The 20524-nt window shown below is 42.9% G+C and overlaps 1 protein-coding gene across 2 annotated transcripts; it reads right to left on the reverse strand.

The window, feature by feature from the left end:
• Nucleotides 1-386: 386 nt before the first annotated feature.
• On the reverse strand, nt 387-15850 carry mlc1 (modulator of VRAC current 1). Of its 2 annotated transcripts, none has more exons than XM_034177003.1 (12): nt 15830-15850; nt 11852-12087; nt 4288-4377; nt 4112-4165; nt 3909-4010; nt 3714-3815; nt 3557-3628; nt 3363-3479; nt 3217-3273; nt 887-1009; nt 637-798; nt 387-542 (listed from the first exon to the last, which is right to left on the reverse strand). In XM_034177003.1, exons 2-12 carry the CDS (start codon nt 12083-12085, stop codon nt 465-467), a joined length of 1191 nt encoding a protein of 396 aa, XP_034032894.1. In that variant the 5' UTR covers nt 12086-12087; nt 15830-15850; the 3' UTR covers nt 387-464. The 2 variants fall into 2 exon arrangements, with proteins under 2 accessions (XP_034032894.1, XP_034032893.1); XM_034177002.1 differs by having other exon boundaries at nt 438-545.
• Nucleotides 15851-20524: the final 4674 nt, after the last annotated feature.

Genomic DNA, 20524 nt, shown 5'->3' on the forward strand with positions numbered 1-20524 from the left:
CAGGGCGAAAGGCAGGGTACACCCTGGACAGGACCCAAGTCTATCACAGGGCCACATACAGACAGACAAACTTCAGAATATATTTATTTATTTTTTAAATTCTGATTATACATCATTCATTCATTTGCATTTTTTTCCAAACAAATTTTAAATTCTGTATTTAAAATCCATGGGTGCCACTTATCCCGAGCAGGACTGCAGCCACAATAAACTGGTTGGTAGTTTTTAAACTCCAGATCAGAGCAGGTCATTTTCTCTACAGAAAACAACCAATAAAAGTCATAAAACAGCCAGTGTGGAAAGCAATGCAAATACATTTCACCCTCTGATTCTTCCTGTGTTTTTCCTGTGTTCTGAAGCTGACTTTCCTCTCATCCCAAAATTCTTCTTCCTGCTGTCAGTTTTCTCAGTGAGTTACCTCACGGCTTTTGTCCCACTTTTCATAAAAACCTGCTACAGACTGCTCATTGAGCCATTTGGACCACGACTGCCTTCCAGGCCTTGTCTTTGTCAAAATCCTGCAGTGTCCCGTTGGATGCTCGCTGCTGTGGAAAACAGAGGAGGACAGAAGGAGGAAGGTGGTGGTGATGCACGCTGTGAGGAGGAGAAGCACCGATCACTGGCTGTTCTGGGTACCTCAGAGTACTGAGTCGCAGTCTGCGTGCTGTGGTCGGCCTCTGCGGCCCCCCTGTGGAGCAGGCTCTTGTAGGAGGCGCAGTGCACCACGGTGGCTGAAGTCAGAACCGCCTGCACCAGCAGCAGCACCAGCAGAATCAGCAGCAAGATGTCGTAGGATTTCTGCTGGGGATGCACGCACATTAAGAATTAAGAGAAGAAAAGATGCACAGTGAACATTAATGGTTAACTTCCTCAGCCTTAAACTCGCCTTGGCCGTGGGCACGTCGTACAGGAAAATTTCCACAAAGCTGATCACACTGCAAGAGAGGAAGCCAGAGGCTGAAAAGAGCAGCGGTGATGTTACGCTGCTGACAGCGATCAACACCTCCACCTGTGGAACACCAAAAAAAAACAAAAAAACAAAAACAAAAAAAAATAATAAAAGGTGACACATGGATGTAGCAATACTATGCACCAAATGATTGTCCCAGACTTTAATTATATTTATCCAAAATGTTATTTAAATTGAACCAGGAGCCAGATTGAGATCTGGATCAGTCCCAGAACTGACTCGCCTCTTCCTTTGATCAAATCCCACCATCGCCTGACTTGTGTAAAGAAAACTCACTCACTCATCTCCAACCGCTTACTCCAGTTAAGGGTCACTGGGGGGCTGCAACCTATGCCAGCAGTCATGGGGTGTAAGGCGTGGTACGCCCACAACAGGATGCCAGTCTGTCACACGACCACATACAGACAAACAAACACGTTCACACCCGCACGCACACCTACGGACAATGTAAAGTTTCCAATCCACCTGACCTGCGTGTCTTTGGATGTGGGAGGAAGCACCCGGAGGGAACCCACTCGAACAGGGGAGAACATGCAAACTCCACACAGAAAGGGGAATCAAACCCATGACCTTCTCCCTGTGAGGCAACAGTGCTAACCACTAAGCCACCATGCTGCTGTGTAAAGAAAACTGGCTGACCAACTGTAACTTCATCAAAAGGCACCAGTGTCTGTGCTGCATGTTGTACATTTTATGTCTTAATAAATATTGTGATTGTACATAATTGGTTTATTTACATTATTTTATGAACATATTTTAAATTCTGTCCTTAAAATTCAGGGGTGCACCACTATGGTCAGTATGGATTATCTTGCCAAGGCATTTCTGAAATCACGTGATGCTGCGTTCACGTTAACAACAGAAAAGTGGTCATAGCGGTTGCTGCATTACTCCTGTCACCTGCAGCGTGAGGCTGTCGGTGATGATGTGAGGGGCTGTTATTTTTATGAGGGACACAGACAACAATTTGCTTAATTGAAAGATGCAGCAATCTTTGAGCAAGTCCTCGCTCTGATATCATCTTAAAAAGTTAACTTTTTCTGAGGTTATAGAGTCATTCCTCTCAGTAATATCACACAAATGATTCATCTTTACCTGATTACAGTCATGTGGCTACCTGCACTTAAAATGATCCATCTCTCACTGTCTGTATTTCCTCTTTGTTAAAAATAAAATGACATCCAGTTTGTCCTTTTTTGCTACAGTCAGTGACCAAAGCTGACATTTTTATCTTTTGATGACAAGTGGTTTACCGTCTGCCACAGCCAACGTGTGAATGCAGCACAAGCATGTGTCACATTTGGCTCAAATTAGGTTGAAAGTCAAATTCTTTGACTTTGCCCAAATTAGTTTTGTTAGGACAATTTTGGGGTATGTCAACCTTCATTGACATACCAAGGTTGGTAGAAATCAGCAAAGTCATGTGGGAGGAGAAAGCCAACAAACAGACAGACAGACATGAGCTGGTCTTTGTGACTGACCTTTGTCCAATCTGACCTCATCTGGGCAATTCCAGAATCCACCTTTATATATGTTTGCTACGATTGGTGCAAGTTGGAGTGAAAAACATAAAATGTTGCCCTTTGACCTTTACCAAAACAAATCTGCAGTTGACCATCATCCACATATCAACTTTAGTAGAAAATTGGCTAAAGGATCTGGGAGAAGTAGAAGAACAGACACAAACACTGCACAAATGTGTGTGTATTTTATGCAGACTTCCATTTTTGAACATGCATTTTCATCAACTGCAAGTTATAAATTTATGAACACCCCCATGTTAAATCCTTTGTAAATCAATTATAAATCATTACAATTTTAGGTTTCCCCCACGAACATTCCACTGCCTAATAATTGTGACCTGGAATATTCAGGATCAAAGGAAATGAAATCAGTAATCAAAGAACAAAGATCAAAGTCAAGATCCATCCCTTGATCTCACTTCTATTTAATCAATTCTTTGTCCTCACCATCAATTTCCACTGAAATCCCTTCATGCATTTTTAAGATAGCCTGCTAAAAATCGAACTGACAAACAGCATCAAAAATGTAACGTTCTTGATGGAGGTAATAAAAGTGACAACTCAAACACTTTTCTTTGGACATTTTCATAATATTTGAAAAATTCTGGAGCATTTCATCAAGTTTCTGAACTTAAAAACCAACCAAAAAAACCCAAAACAAACAAATAAGCAAAAAACAAACAAAAAAACCCTGCTGCTCTATGTACAACTTGTTGAACTCACCAAACATTTGTTGGGGTATTCTGACACGACGTGACTGGCGATGGCGCTGGGGAAACACTGCAAAAGATTTCAGCTTAGACCAGCATGTCATAAAGTCACTCAGTCTGACCTGTAGTCTCTGTTTTACTGAAGTACAGGAAACTCACAGCTACAAGGATCCAGAAAAATGTGACAGACAAATAGGGACCAGGTAACAGAGCGTCCATGTTGAGGGCGATAATCCCTCCAAATACTGCGGAGATTCCCACAATCACTTCAATCACCTGTGAGAGAAAACGCTCTGTGAGCGACGGCCGTACTGAGCCACAAAGCACCATCTTATACAAATACACCTACTCACAGAATATGCTTTAAGCAGCCGAGTTGGGAAAACTGCAGGGGTTCGAGCTGCAGGTCTGTCAAACTTCACTGACTAAATAGAAGGAGAGATGAAGAGGAGATCGGAGATGAGGAACATCTGAGGGAAGAAAAGCAATCAAGCAGACTTGCACACGAACCTTCCTGTTGCTGCAGCAGTCCTCTGCAGAGCGGGCGGACAGGATGACGCAATTGGCCATCAGGACCTCCAGCAGAATCATCAAGATGAGGTTAAAATTTATCTTCATCAGAAAGGAGAAAGAACAGGAGAGAAACATGAAGCTGGATATGTACTATGCAGTTGCACACCTGTTGTTCCTTTATAATGTGTTTACATTGATAGCCGATGGGCTCAGGACCAGTTTGCACCCAAACCAAACCAGGCAGGTAGTTGTCACAGCAAATGTTGACACGTAGACCACCTGGAAATCTGACACCTTGACATAAAGAAAGCCTTGGTTACCCTGATGGAGATTCAATTAAAAAGCCATTAAAACATAATTAACTTCTTTCTTGGGTGTTTTCATCATTTACTCACTGCCACGTGTCTCTTCTTGGCGATGGCAAAACTTGCGATTGCTGCAGGGAAGCCCTGCAAAGAGAAGAAGATGCTGCTTAAAGTGCGTGACACTGCTTGAAAGAGTGCCACATGACCATCGATTCAGGTGAAGTTATCAGTAACAACTGCATGTGAGCATGAATGCGTTCACTCACAGAACCTGCAGCACATCGAAGGTAATCCATAGCAACGGGAAACATGTTGCCCAGGTACAGAGAGAAACCAGACGTGATGAGCAGGCTGCCCTGAGGACACGTGCACAGCACACAACCGAGCAAGCACATACATATAGAGATTACATAGGTTAATGCATTCAACAGGCAGGATGACACAAGAATTCATGCACATGCAGCCACATAACATCCACCATCTTAATTTCTTTTATATCCTTCATACACCCATTTTGAATGTTTACAAAATGTCTTATATGAGCGAAGCGATACACAGCGACGTGAAGCTCGCTCATTGGTACACAGAGTCCCAAACAGGAAGTGCCAAATTTTAAGTCCACAGTGAAACAGGAAATGTCAAATGTCAAACACTTCCTGGATCGACAGAGACGTGATCTCATGATCTCAAGTTATCAAAAATAAAAAAACTAAGAAATCACATGTACGTAAGTATTCACACCCTTTGCTCACTACTGTTGATGCACCTTTGGCAGCAATTACAGCTTCAAGTCTTCTTGAATATGATGCCACAAGCTTGGTGCACTTATCTTTGGACAGTTTTGTCCATTCCGCTTTACAGCACTTCTCAAGCTCCTTCAGGTTTGATGGGAAGCGTCGGTGCACAGCCATTTTCAGATCTCTCCAGAGATGTTCAGTGGGATTTAGGTCTGTCTGGGACACTCAAGGACATTCACAGAGTTGTCCTGAAGCCACTCATTTGATATCTTAGCTGTGTGCTTTGGGTCATTGTCTTGCTGACGCTGAACTATCACCCCAGTCTGAGGTCAAGAGCGTTCTGGAGCAGTTTTTCATCCAGGATGTCTCTGTACATTGCTGCATTCATCTTTCCCTCAATACTGACTAGTAGGGATGGTGCCTGGTTTCCTCCAAACATGACACCTGGCATTCACACAACAAAGAGTTCAATCTTTGTCTCATCAGACCAGAGAATTTTGTTTCTCATAGTCTGAGAGTCCTTTAGGTGCCTTTTGACAAACTCCAGGTGGACTGCCATGTGCCTTTTACTAAGGAGTGGCTTCTGTCTGACCACTCTGGCCTGATTGTTGGATTTGTGCAGAGATGGTTGTCCTTCTGTAGCTCAGAGAGGTATTCGGGAGCCAAACCATTTAAACACTTGAACACAAGCAACAGGATCTTAAAATCAATCCTAAATGAGACTGGGAGCCAATGGAGCGAGGCTAACACAGGGGTGATGTGCTCTCGGGGTGGGTGGGTAGGTGGTTACAAAGAAAACCTGCACCCTCTTAGCCCTTTCTGGAATCAGTTTGACACCTATAGATGGATGGTCAGCTCCAGGAAGAGTCCTGGTGGATCTGAACTTCTTCCATTTACAGGCCACTGTGCTCATTGGAACCTTCAAAGCAACAGAAATGTTTCTGTACCCTTCTCCAGATTTGTGCCTTGAAACAATCCTGTCTCTGAGGTCTATAGACAATTCCTTTGACTTCATGTTTGGTTTGTGGTCTGACATGCACTGTCAACTGTGGGACCTTATATATATAGACAGGTGTGTGACTTTACAGATCATGTCCAATCAACTGAATTTACCCTAGGTGGACTCTAATTAAGCTGTAGAAACATCTCAAGGATGATCAGTGGAAACAGGATGCACTTTAGCTCAATTTCAGTTTGAAACTTCACTGCCATCTCTCCTAGACATTCCCATGCCTCCACTGGAATGTCATCTGGACCAACTGTCTTTCCATTCTTCATCCTCTTCATTGCTGCTCTCACTTCGTCCTTGCTAATCTCTTGCACTTCCTGATTTACTCATTCCTCATCATCCAGCCTTTTCACTCTCATGTTCTTCATTCATCATCTCCTCAAAATATTTCCTCCACTTTCTCAACACACTCTCATCACTTGTCAGCACATTACCATCTGCATCCTTTACCACCCTAACCTGCTGCACATCCACTCCAGCTCTGTCCCTTTCTCTGGCCAATCAGTACAAGTTTTTTTCTCCTTCCTTACTATTCAACTTCTTGTATATCTCACTATATGCCTTTCCCTTAGCTTTTGCCACTTCTCTAGCCTCTAGCCTTATGCCACATCTCCTTATACTCTTCTCCACTTTCTTCATCTCTCTGACTATCCCAATTCTTCTTTGTTAAGCTCTTTCTTGATATGCTTTGCTGAACATCTTCATTCCACCACCCAGTCTACTTGTCTTCTTTCCACTGTCCAGATGTCACAACCAGTACCTTCCTAGCCGTCTCCCTCACCACATCTGCAGTACTTTTCCAGTTGTCCAAAATTGCTTCCCCTCCATTAAGTGCCTCTCTTGCCTACTCACTGAATTTCACACAGTCTTCTTCATTCAGCTTCCACCATCTGATCCTTTGTTGTGCTCTGACTCTTCTTCTTCAGTTCTAGTCATCCTACAAATCACCATGCTGTGCTGTCTTGCTACACTTTCTCCTGCCACCACCTTACAGTCTCCAATTTCGTTTAGCTTGCTTCTCCTACACAGAATGTAGTCTACCTATGTGCACCTTCCTGCACTCTTACATGTAACCCTGTGCTCCTCCCTTTTCGTAAAGTAGGTATTCATGACAGCCATTTACATCCTTTTTGCGAAATCAACTACCATCTGCCCTTCCACATGCCTGTCCTTGATACCATATTAAAACACCCTTGTTTCTGCTTAAAATTGACTTTAGAATGATTTAAGAGGTTTTACCTTGTCATCTGATGGGTAATAATCCCATTCATCCATTTGATCGCTTTGGGTGAAGAGACTCTGTCTCAGATGAGCTGCTGAGCACCGAAATGACGCAAGCACAGTGGAGGCAGGGCGGACCAAGCTTTAGGGGCAGACCGTTCGGTCTGCGACACCGACATTCAGAATGTACTGGCTCCACACCTGATGTGGCTGAGTCAAATTACTTGCATAATACAAGTTCTTAATGGAACGTTTTGTCATAACCTGAAGCATTACTATGGCAAGAGCCAAAAAAAAATAAAAAATATGCCAGCACTCACTAGCCACTGTGGAAAGAGAGCACATATTGGCCCTAAATTAGTCAGAGATTTCAAGTTTCTATGTGCTCCAGCTGAATATTTTATCCAGTTTATTCTTTTACTGCTGCACTGCATTTCAGTAACAACAAAATGAAGGAGATGGTGAGTGATGTTAGGAGGACTGGCGAAGACACACACCACTAAACATTGGTGGTGCTGCTGTGGAAGGGGTCACCAACAATTTCGGGGAGCCCACGTTGCTGACGAACTTTCCTTCTCCATCAACACCACAGCAGTCAACAACAAAATGTCCCAACCACTCCATCCCCTCTGGTGTCTCAGGATGGCAGGTGTGCCCACGCCACACTTCACCACCTTCCATATTGGAGCATCACTGAATGCATCATGAGAAACAGCTTCACTTCCTGCTTTGGGAGCTGCACGGCCTGCAAACAACAGCTAAACAGGATTGTGGAACCATCTGCAGAACCTCCACCATAATCAAAGACCCTCACCATCTTTTTGAGGCCTGTTCTCCCTCCTGCCCTCCTGGAAGAGGAACAGGAGTATCTGTTTTTCTCTCTTGGTATTCTTGGTTTCATTGTTGTGTTATATTGCTTATTTATTCTAAGTTTTTAATAAATGACCAGGAGCAGGTAGAAAACAATAGTTTATTCAATTCCATGTGCACAAATACTCTGAAGTGGCAAAAAAGGAAACCTTGAATGTTGAATTTCTGCAAAATTGCTCCATTGAAGAAATAAAACAGAATTTCACAGATGAATGCATATCATGGGCGGCTTGGCGGCTTCTACTTGTGTTTGTGTGGTTTCCCTAGTCCAGTCATATTGAGACTTGACCCACTACTAATTGCAAAAAAAAAAACAAAAAAAAAAGTTTTATTTGGAATTCAGTTCAGTTTTCTTTCAATTTATTTTCATTTATATAACGCCAAATCACAACAAGCTTGCCTCAAGGTGCTTCACACAAATAAGGTCTAACCTTTCCAACCCCCAGAGCAACAGTGGTAAGGAAAAACTCCCTCTGAGGAAGAAACCTCAAGCAGACCAGACTCAAAGGGGTGACCCTCTGCTTGGGCCATTCTTCTCTGATATACCCAGGAATAATATACTAAAAATAGAGAACAATACAAGGGGTCAAAGAGCCCAAAACATGCTTATTTATGTTCATTAGGTATGAACATCAAAGGCAACAGTCAAACAACTGGATATCTTGTCTCTGTGATCAAAAGAAGGACTGAAATGCTATCCAGATTCACTTGTAGTCTTGTTCGAAACACTATAAACCGAAATGGGGTGCCCTTTTGGGAGCAAATTCTGGGGGAGAAAACTATTCCTGACTGTATTTGTCTGTAACCTGATGCTTTCTTCTTCAGTTGACTTGCATAGGGATTTTCAAGGAATTGTAGGTCAGGTCAGATGTTTCAATGAACAGCCTTCACCACATGGTGCAGATGTTTCCATTCTGCAGCTGTGCAGCTGGAGTACGATACAGCCAGATCACAGTTGAGAATTTTTCCAGTGGCACTATGAGAAGCTGCTGAGGTTGTCCCATCTCAGCTTGATGACAAAGTACAGCCATTGTTGGTCTTCTCCCAGCAGACTACTGTTGTTTGTAGACAATGTGAGATCTTTCATTAGGTAAATTCCCAGAAAAATATTGTATTCAAGACCAGTTTTCATTACATCAATGCTGCAAGTTAGCAGCGCTACAGGCAGAAGCAGCAAAGAGAATGATCTTTAATCTGCCTGCAGTATTACATTCACATCTCAGCACTGTCAGCCTGGTGCTGACATGCTGCACAGAGAAAGAACCTCATCAGGTTTGGTCTGGGACCATGCACTGATGCTGTGCAAGGCAGCATCCACCACACTATGGAACCACCTTAGGTCTTGGATGGCAACTACTCTGTTGGACAACTGGTCCATCCACAACTCTCGAAGGTAGCCAACCTATGGAGGAGCTCAATCTTAACACCAAATTGAGATATATTTCAGCAAACAGGAAACCCAGGTAAATGTTTTATATACGAGGTCTGTGAGAAAAGTAGTGCTTTCTGGTACTGCATGTTGCTGACAAGAGTAGTAATGTGGACTGGTGGTGACTTGGAGTATTGCTGTAATCCATTCAGGACTAGATAATCAGAAACATAACTTTTTCATCTGAAGCTCACAGTTATCTGTTTTGTTTGACTTGTGTTGAGCACCAAATCATTTGAACACACTACTTGGCCAAGTGTGCCACCTCTGTCCTGGAGGCTGCCTACAGTCCTAATTTTGAGATTAAAAACAATATTTTATTGCATGTACAATGACAAAGCAAAGGTTGCACTTTTTTGTTGGGTCATAGATAAAAATGTTAATGTACACTCAACAAAAATATAAACGCAACACTTTTGGTTTTGCTCCCATTTTGTATGAGATGAACTCAAAGATCTAAAACTTTTTCCACATACACAATATCACCATTTCCCTCAAATATTGTTCACAAACCAGTCTAAATCTGTGATAGTGAGCACTTCTCCTTTGCTGAGATAATCCATCCCACCTCACAGGTGTGCCATATCAAGATGCTGATTAGACACCATGATTAGTGCACAGGTGTGCCTCTGAAAGGTGCAGTTTTATCACACAGCACAATGCCACAGATATCGCAAGATTTGAGGGAGTGTGCAATTGACATGCTGACAGTAGGAATGTCAACCAGAGCTGTTGCTCGTGTATTGAATGTTCATTTCTCTACCATAAGCTGTCTCCAAAGGCGTTTCAGAGAATTTGGCAGTACATCCAACCAGCCTCACAACCACAGACCACGTGTAACCACACCAGCCCAGGACCTCCACATCCAGCATGTTCACCTCCAAGATCGTCTGAGACCAGCCACTCGGACAGCTGCGGAAACAATCGGTTTGCATAACCAAAGAATTTCTGCACAAACTGTCAGAAACCGTCTCATGGAAGCTCATCTGCATGCTCGTTGTCCTCATCGGGGTCTCGACCTGACTCCAGTTCGTCGTCGTAACCGACTTGAGTGGGCAAATGCTCACATTCGCTGGCGTTTGGCACGTTGGAGAGGTGTTCTCTTCATGGATGAATCCCGGTTCACACTGTTCAGGGCAGATGGCAGACAGCGTATGTGGCGTCGTGTGGGTGAGCGGTTTTCTGATGTCAATGTTGTGGATCGAGTGGCCCATGGTGGCGCTGGGGTTATGGTATGGGCAGGCGTCTGTTATGGACAAAGAACACAGGTGCATTTTATTGATGGCATTTTGAATGCACAGAGATACCATGACGAGATCCTGAGGCCCATTGTTGTGCCATACATCCAAGAACATCACCTCATGTTGCAGCAGGATGATGCACGGCCCCATGTTGCAAGGATCTGTACACAATTCTTGGAAGCTGAAAATGTCCCAGTTCTTGCATGGCCGGCATACTCACCGGACATGTCACCCATTGAGCATGTTTGGGATGCTCTGGACCAGCGTATATGACAGCGTGTACCAGTTTCTGCCAATATCCAGCAACTTTGCACAGCCATTGAAGAGGAGTGGACCAACATGCCACAATTGACAACCTGATCAACTCTATGCGAAGGAGATGTGTTGCACTGCATGAGGCAAATGATGGTCACACCAGATACTGACTGGTATCCCCCCCAATAAAACAAAACTGTACCTTTCAGAGTGGCCTTTTATTGTGGACAGTTTAATGCACACCTGTGCACTAATCATGGTGTCTTATCAGCATCTTGATATGGCACACCTGTGAGGTGGGATGGATTATCTCAGCAAAGGAGAAGTGCTCACTATCACAGATTTAGACTGGTTTGTGAACAATATTTGAGGGAAATGGTGATATTGTGTATGTGGAAAAAGTTTTAGATCTTTGTCTCAAAGTGAAGGTCAAACAAGGTCAACATCCATTGAATTCTATGACATGTGACATATGTTACCCTGTAACATGATAACTAAGCATGACAGATGGTGCAAACTATTCCTTTTTAGAACCCTATTAACCCAAACAATAATTTGCATTTTTTTTTTACTGAAATTGGAGCAACTTTAATATTTGACCCCTGTACAAACTAAAATTGACCTTTGTCACCATTTTTGCTGTTTTGACCCCATAACTCCAGAACATTCCATCATAGATAGTCCAAACTATACCTTTTTGGAATTATGATCAGACAAATAATATGATATAGTTTTCAACATGATTGCAGCATTTTTAAAGTTTGACCTCTGTGTAATTCTTCATTGACCCCTACCTGGCTACAGCTACCACCCTGGGATCGCTATCATACTTTTTTGTGTAGGCCATGATACACTGAGGCTGGATTCAAAGTGTTGTTTTTTTCCCCTTAAGTGGTACCGAAATCCAGCTTGGCCCATGGACTACTCCAGATAATTTGATCATTGGGGAATAATGTGTCACTTTCTTAGACTTCAGCGTGGATGCACAGAGGATTTTTTTTTTGTCTCACTCAGGTTTTTATGGTTGGAATGCTTTATGTTCATGTCCCCACCCCTCTTTCTCCTCACCCCTATGAGGACGCTGTAGAGCCATGCTCTGCAGCTGAAGCAGGGGTGCTTCAGCTTTAGAGGTTCACGCTGGGCCAGCTGCAGGTCACTGGCCCTCACGTCCACCGTGTAGCTGTCCCGCTCTTCCCTGTATGGCCTTCTGTCTGCTCCGCCGTCACCCCGTCGTCCCAGTGACCCACCACCCCTCTCCAGAGTGGACATGTGGCTGTAGATGAACTCCTCCTCGCGCTGCATCGCTGAAACACAACTGGAAACAGCAACTCAGGATAGCAGCCACTGGGAAAAGAAAACCATACATACCTCAGAAAACATAAAACTACACTTTTGAAACATCAGACAACAGTTGAGATTTTTAAAAAGGACCCAAAAACTGAAATTCGTGGTTGTTCTTCAAATTATTCCACAAGTCATAGAATAGGCTTTTCCCACAAAAGCCGCTTTCACATCTGGTTCGCATGCAGTTGTGTTGTGATACGTACGGGTACGCTGGAAAATTGCGCAGATTTGGCGTAGTCCCTGAGTAGGCTGGGGTGTAAGGGAAGAGAGAGAGAGAAATAAACCTTACATGCAGAGGAGAGAAGCTTGGCTCCATGACGCTACAGACTGTCTGGATACCCAGATGGATTTGATACACTGGAAAAATTCAGAATACATTATTTCCAGGAGTTAATGGATTTTATTAACATGCCACAATCTCACTGGCCATCCATCCATGAGGAGTTAACCTGGACATGAACATGTCATCTTGCTGGTGATCAGTCCGTGAGCAGGAGTGAATGGATTTTAACATGCCACAATCTTGAGAGAACTTGGAGGTGAAAGAAAATGCAGTGCTACAGCATGATGGCGTGCACAATCTGTCCGTGAGGAGTAAACGGTTGACATGGACATGTCCTCTTGCTGGCGATCTGTCCATGAGGAGTGGACGTGGACATGTCCTCTGAACGTGGAAGCTTGGCCCGCCTCTTCTTCTTCCATGGTTTTTGTAGCGGGATGAAAGTCCCGGGTCCCAATTGAAAAGACGTTCCTGCTAGCTTGGCTAACGGGGGAGTTCCCCTTTGGCTGACCTGGTAGAAGAATGGTCTTTTGTGCGAGCCGCGTGGGTTCGATCCCACCACCGGCCACGAAGGTCCTGCTGCTTCATTTTGAAGCTTCACTGCCAGCAAAGTCCAGCTGGATGGATAAAATCTATCAATCCAGATAGCTATGTATTGATAAAACAAAACCTAAAAGGATTTTTTACCCTGGGGTACAGTTGTGTAGGATTGCAGAGGCTTGGTGTACAGTAGTGCAGTGTTGTGTAGATTTACACACAGTTGCGGAGCGTTGTGTAGACTTGTGCAACGGAGGCCAGCAGGTGTCGCTGTGCAGAAGTAGTTAGTAAACCTCACTCTCAACAGCTCAAAAGGATTCTCTGGTCACAAGGCCAGAGCTCTGAGTTTTAGCCTTCTGGTTAGAGAGACCGACTTGGAGTCATAACAACGCAACATAGAATGCACACTTACTTAAAAACTGGATACTTTCTGCGTCCAGTGCTCTATGTTGAAAAAAATTAAACATATTTAATTTTTGCATCCGCCTCACATAGCCCTCAGCATACTGCTGCATAGGGGGTAAAAACTTGGCATAGAGCTGCTTAAACTTGGAATAGAGCTGCATAGCTTGGCATAGTCGGTACGCTGCAATATGCAACTCTACGTTGGCCCCAGTGTGAAAGGGGCTTAAGACCAAACCAGGTATGTTCTGGTTCAAGAACATAATTTTGAACCATTTGAACTTGAAAAGTCAACACCCACCCCTTGCCCCGCCTCCCACAAAAAAGGAAAAGTTCAAACCCAAGTCAGAAAAATTTGGGACATTATGGAAAAGACATAATAATAATAATAATAATTATTATTATTATTATTATTATTTTTAAAGAGTAATTACTACATTTACTTTGACTTCTATTTCATTGTTAACTGCATGAACCCAAGAGATTTAATGTTTTGTGTTGTCAAATTCAAGATTCATGTATTTCAAGACCGCAACACATTCGAAAAAAGTTGGGACCATAATTCATTTACCACTTTATAATATGACTATTCCTTCTCACAATACTTAAAAGACATTTTGGCATTGAGGGTATCAAGCAGTCACGCGTTTCAGGTGTTATGTTGTCCTGATCTTCCTGTAAACACATCTTAAGGTGTACTACAACAGTATGGCATTGTCGTTCCATTTTTTTTTTATTGAAATTCTCCACACATTCTATATTGGATCAAAAGTCTGGACTGCAGGCAGGCCAGTTCAATATCTGTATCCTCAACCACCGCAGCTATAGCTTTGTAATGTGTGCAGAATGTGATTTTGCATTGTCTTGCTGAAAAATGCACGGACTTTAGTTCAATTCAATTAGACACAACCAAATCATATACAACCTTAACACGGCTAAGTTCTGGACCAGTGTTACTCAAAGGCACTTAACCAATAACAATAAATAAATAAATGAAAAAATCTTGTTGACTACCTAACTTCTGCTTACCATTCCAACAGTATATTACAAATTATAACCTAAATGTCTGTTTAAAAAAAAAAAAGCTGTACCAATATCACAAAACAGGCAGTTCAAATACAAGTTTTTGGATTTACACATATATGCATAGATATTCCATAGATATCTATGACTCTGGAGTTGTTTTCAAACAGTTTAATAAACTCTTTTAAGTTAGGATATGATACTAAATTAAAATGTGATATTTTAAGTGTACTGAAGGACCACTAGGGGTTACTCAGGGATCATCAATGGTCTACGGACCACTCTTTGAAAAAGGCTGGTCTAGACCTTACCCGTCCCATGAGTAAGCACATTGATGACTGTGGCACCTGTCCAGCACCTATCTCACCTGCTCCCTGAATTTCGTGATGGTTTTCCTTCTTCAGCTTGCACCATCTGACCCTTGGTTCAGGTCCCATTCCCTTCCACCCTATTCATCTCAAAAGACTTACATTCTGGGAAAACACCATCCAATACTGTCTTCTTCTTCTTCTTCCAACCAGCCTTTCCCACATTCCTGTCCCTGACAACATATTTACCCATGAAATTCCTCATAACCTATGTTCCCTTCATTAACATGCCCATTGACATCCACTCTGTTCACCACTCTTTTCTTGGATGCACTCTCTACCGCCTCATCTAATTAAACCTTCTTCCTAATTAAACCTTCTTCCTAATTGAACCTTCTTCCTCCTCCATTTCACAAATCATTTGTGGAGTATATACACTGATGGAATTTATCTTCAGGGCATATGTGCCAATGACATTTATCTTCACCACATTCAAGTACCAGCTTCACACTCATCACTCAAACAGCCATGCCATTGACTAATGACACCCCAACCCATGTCCACCTGCAAACATGCAACAAGACTCATCCCACAAAACCACAATGAGCTCAGGGGCATAAAAGTCCAGACATGGCATAATGCTGCCACTACATTCATATGAGCTCCTTTGGTTGACTTGAATAATCCTGATTAGTTGTTGGCAGACAGGGTCTCACTCTGAAAGGTGTAACAGGAGATACCAAGAAACTACTTGGATATACAGAAGACTAAACAAGATGTACACTTGATTTCAAATAAAGTTCTCTATCTTCTCACTGGATGATTGGAAATCTTCCTTGATCAATTACTACAAACAAGGATGAACAACTGTTGCTTGATTGGAAAGCAACATGAGCTCAGGTCCCTCAAACATGCTTCTCTACAGCGGGAGTTAGCAACAAACAGGACGTCTCAGTGTTATTTAATCAACATCAGAGTACTTCAACATGGCATTGCAGAGAAAGAATCAATAGATATTCCATTAAAATGAAACAAAGTGAGCCATTAGTCTCCTCATAATGCACGAAACATCCCACTCTTTTGGGTTTCCTTGAACCACAGCCTCTCCTATAAAGGGTTAACCATGATAATAAACTTTCCGTCCAACCTTACCGGTAGATGAGTTGCTTCCACAAAGTACTGTCCAACAAAATTTTCCTTCAATATCTGAGATCAAATTGTATGCAGTCGCTTCTGATCCCCATCACTCTGCCTCACCCCTTTTCTCCTCACCCCTGTCCTCCCTCTCTCTCTCCCTCTCTCTCTCTCACTTCTGAAAAGTTTTTTTGGAGCTCTTCAAAGCATTGAACTGGAACACATGGCTCTTGTGCTGCCAACCTCCTCAGTGCCAAGAACAGACTGCCTGTGCATGACAACAAGGGGAGGACGAAGGGGCTCAGGACGGGGGCAAACACCCTTTTTGCCCTCATTTTTTCCACACACACACAAACAGCCCACTCACAAACACAGCAAAAGATATTCCAACCATGGTGACAGGAAGAAACGATGTGTTCAGAGATCCCCTTAAAAAACGTACCCCACTTACAGATTCCGGATGAGAACATTAAAGACTTCCAGCAGCGCTTCAGAAAAGACACAAGACACTTCACGACTTGATGATGGATAAATTCTTTCCTCGCTGCCCAGTCAGAACTGACTGAACCCTGCCGCAGGATGATATTCTGTGTGTACGCGCGTGTGTGTGTGCGTGTGAGTGTGAATAATGATGCACACAAGTGTGTTACCTCAGGAAACCATTCAGCCTTCAGGACAGCAGTACATTCTCCTCTAGGCATTGTTCTTGGGTGGTGGTAACTATGGCAACTCCTTAACAACCGCTGACACTTTGCAATTCTGCTGTAGTTTCTGCCCAACACACACACACACACACACACACACACACACACACACACACACACACACACACACACACACACACACACACACACACACACACACACACACACACACACACACACACACACACACACACACAGGGTGTATGGTCTGTTTGTTTTATCTACTTCTAGGTTCACTGCGTTGACTTATTTTGTTTCCCGAGAGCTCAGACCATGGGGTCACAACCCAATTTTGGTGGGGGGGGGGCACCTGTTAAGCATCGGTTGGTGAGAGAACAGCTACAAATAATAGTGTTTGTGTGTGTGTGTGTGTGTGAATACCACAATCTTAGCAGTCATTGCCAATAGCAATGAAAGGCTGATCTAGAAAATGACTTATTTGAACATTCACAAGTATGCACAATTTAATCAGATTAAAAAATACATATTCGTGGTGTCGGTGTAACAGTGTAGCTTCCCGCCTGGATATCTTCCCCCCCTCCGGGGGAGAAAAATAAATGATGTGCAGCAGAAAACACAAGGGAAGTGCTTCATAAGAGGAATGCAATGACAGATTGTAGGAAAAGTGTTTCCCTCTGCTGTGCATCCATGATGTTTAGCACGCACGAGCACGATGAGTACCAGTTATGTGCATCCCTGATCATAACATAATGTAGTATGGTCATATTTTTATAGCCTCCCAGGGAAATAGAGCACATGTGATGTCACATGTCCATTATCATGCTTGGGTAGATTCTGCGCTGTGTTATCAACATGGCTTTTTGTGTTTTGTAGACCAATCTGAGCCCGATGTGTGGACTATTTTCATTGTTGTGTACAGCATTGATGGATTAAACAACTAAGGTGTGCTATTTATATAATGTGTCAGATTGGTGACAGAATTTCAACTGCACACAGAGTGCTAGTAGACTCAGTGCTGTGCACAAAGAGGTTTACAATGGTGTTTGGGGAGACTTACGGCCTACACAGGATTTCACGTCTAAGCTGACCCAGATGGAGTGTACGTCCAGCATTTTCCCCTTCATGCACACTTCAACACCATCATAATGTCCTAAGGGTCCAGACTTTCAACAGATCTGGTTTGACTGAAAAAATGGTGGTTGTAGTTACAAAACCGAGGAAGGAAATATGGAACAAGTGCCATAGCCATATACGAATATCCAAGGTTGGGTAGGATTACTTTGAAAGAATACATGTGGATTACATGTATGTATGTACATACATTTGTATTACTTGTAATCTCATTACTTTTGGATTACATTTCAAAGTAATCCTACCCAACCCTGCGAATATCAATGGACGTTGCTCCGCAGGAGGTCGTAAACAAGATTTGGGAAGATACATTTCACTCTCCAGGAACAGATCATTTAGGCATTTCACCGAAAATAACATTATTGTTTAAAGATCCATCTGAACCAGACTTTTCTTTGATAATTTCATCAAGAAACGAACCCTGACTGCACAAAGTGCCCTGAGGAGTATTTGTCATTTGCAGAGGTTAACATGAGTATTCGATACTGGCAAAAATAATAAATGGAAAAATATCATCCATCCATCCACAGTGCACGCCGGTCTGAGAATTCCTTCCAGCGCTGGCAGAAGCAGTGCACAATAAACACATTTTTCTGTTATAGAGGAAGTCAGTATGGGTGTCCCTTGGATACCTTTGATTTTCGTTCTCCTTTGAGGTGGAGAGCATATGTCAGGGTTTCTGTTTCTCTGATCTGCTGCACACCTGCCTGTCTGTTTTCTCCATTTGGCCACATATTATACATCTGCTGCACATAGTTCTATTCCATAATTCAATTTACACCAAATTACAACAAAAGTAAGCACAAAGCCCTAAAATGAGCACCAAGGTTTAAACATTGCCCACCTCGCGAACAAGCAGGGAGAGTCAGGAAAAACTCTCTTGGATTTTTGTTTTATTATTTTTTGATAGGAAGAAACCTGAAGCAGACCAAATTTAGTGGGGTGACCATCTGCTTTGTTTATGCTAACAAATAAAACAACATGGAATTGTCAGAGCACATAGTAACAACAGTGCTTTCCCGGGACAACCATGAACAGTTGAGTGTTCCCAGTGACTGCAGGCCTGAAAGGAACCCAGGCAATGACTTAAAATATACACCAGGGTGTCTGCTATAGTAAATACTGATAATTAAATGATTATAACACTGCTATTGTTGCTGGATGTTGTGTATTTATACAACGCTTTTCAATCTGATGCAAATGCTCAAAGAGCTTTTCAGTACATCGAACTGATCACTCAAACCTCCTAAGCCCTGTGAGCAGTTCTGTATTGCATTGGAATGCTAACTAGCAGAGAGTACATGCATCATGGACCCACCAGTGTCTGGTGTGTCTGAATGCTGTCCCTTGTAAACAGCAATAAACTTGTCAGTTGACTTTAGACCAGGCTTTTGCTCGTCTATGGTGAAATCGCTGTCTGCTGCCATATGATAGCACTGAGACTGCACCTGACCACAGCTTCTTTGAAAACCCATAGGCTAGTGTTGCAGTTCTCAAGACCGGTCTTGGTCTCAAGACTGTACCCATGACCACCTTTTCACGTACTCGGTCTTGTCTCAGAATTGAAAGCAATTGTACTCCAGCTTGACTTAGTCTCAGACTAAAATAAGTCTCAGTATCAGACTAAAACAAGGAGATGCATTAATTACAAATTATAGCTATGTTAATTATCATCTCACTGTAATGTAAGCTATCAAAAGAGTTCAGTATCTATATCAAGGACTTTTACAGTATACTAAATTTTGGTAAATTTTTCTGTTTTTTGGACCTTTTAACCTCACAGTGTTCATGTAGACTACAAATAAGCTGCTAAAACCAGTCTTCCCAACAGAAATGCCACTTTTGAATGTTAACAGGGGTGATGTTAAGTCTAATTAAATCCATGGTTTTGGAAACAAACTTTTTTTTAAGCCTCAGTCTTGAATTGGTCGTATCTCCTCCAAAGACTCAGTCTCAACCACTCCAAAATCCCATAGTATTGGTCTTGACTCATACTAGACTTTTAAAGGTATTGGTCTTGACTAGAATTTGATGTAGGTGGTCTTGCACCCATTTCTAAAACATATCCAATGGCATATGTGTACCTTGTCTTTGTCAGGATTTGGGTCTTGCCAGCTTTTATTTCTTGGCTCTGTGTTCTTCAGTTACATTTTGTTTATTCTCTTGTGGGGTTTTGTTTTGTTTGAGTCTGTCTTTCCTGTCTGTCTCTGCTGGCTCTTGGTGGTGGGTGTTTCCCTCTGTCTGGCCACGCCCTCCTTCTGGTGTGTTCCACGCACACCTGTTCTCTATCTGCACCTCTCATCACCTGGGTGTACGAGGTCTATTAGAAAAGTATCCGACCTTATTATTTTTTTCAAAAACCATATGGATTTGAATCACGTGTGATTGCGTCAGACAAGCTTGAACCCTTGTGCGCATGCATGAGTTTTTCCACACCTGTCGGTTGCGTCATTCACCTGTGAGCAGGCTTTGAGTGAGGAGTGGTCCACCCCCTCGGCGGATTTTCATTGTCAGGAAATGGCGGAATGATTTGGGCTTTTTTCCCATCAGAATTTTTTCAGAAGCTGTTAGAGACTGGCAGCTGGAAACCATTCGAAAAATTTATCTGGCTTTCGGTGAAAATTTTACGGGCTTCACAGAGAATAAGGACTGTTACTACAGCTTTAAGGATGGCTTTAAGGACGCTCGGTGCGCCGCGCTCCGTGCCGCCATCGAGAGCCACAAACCACCGGATCATTTCTAAACGGATGGCTCTGTGGAGCCGGGACCGTCGTGTGCACTTTCTCTGGTTATCACAAGAGCTGGACATCAACCATTTTCCAGCAGATTTCACTTTTAACAAGAGATTTTGTCATGGAAAGCCGAGCGGAGGCTTCGCGCATCATGATGGATTCGCTACTGGAGCGAGACAAAACCA

The sequence above is a fragment of the Thalassophryne amazonica genome, chromosome 8, assembly GCF_902500255.1.
Source record: "Thalassophryne amazonica chromosome 8, fThaAma1.1, whole genome shotgun sequence".
NCBI classification, from domain to species: domain Eukaryota; kingdom Metazoa; phylum Chordata; class Actinopteri; order Batrachoidiformes; family Batrachoididae; genus Thalassophryne; species Thalassophryne amazonica.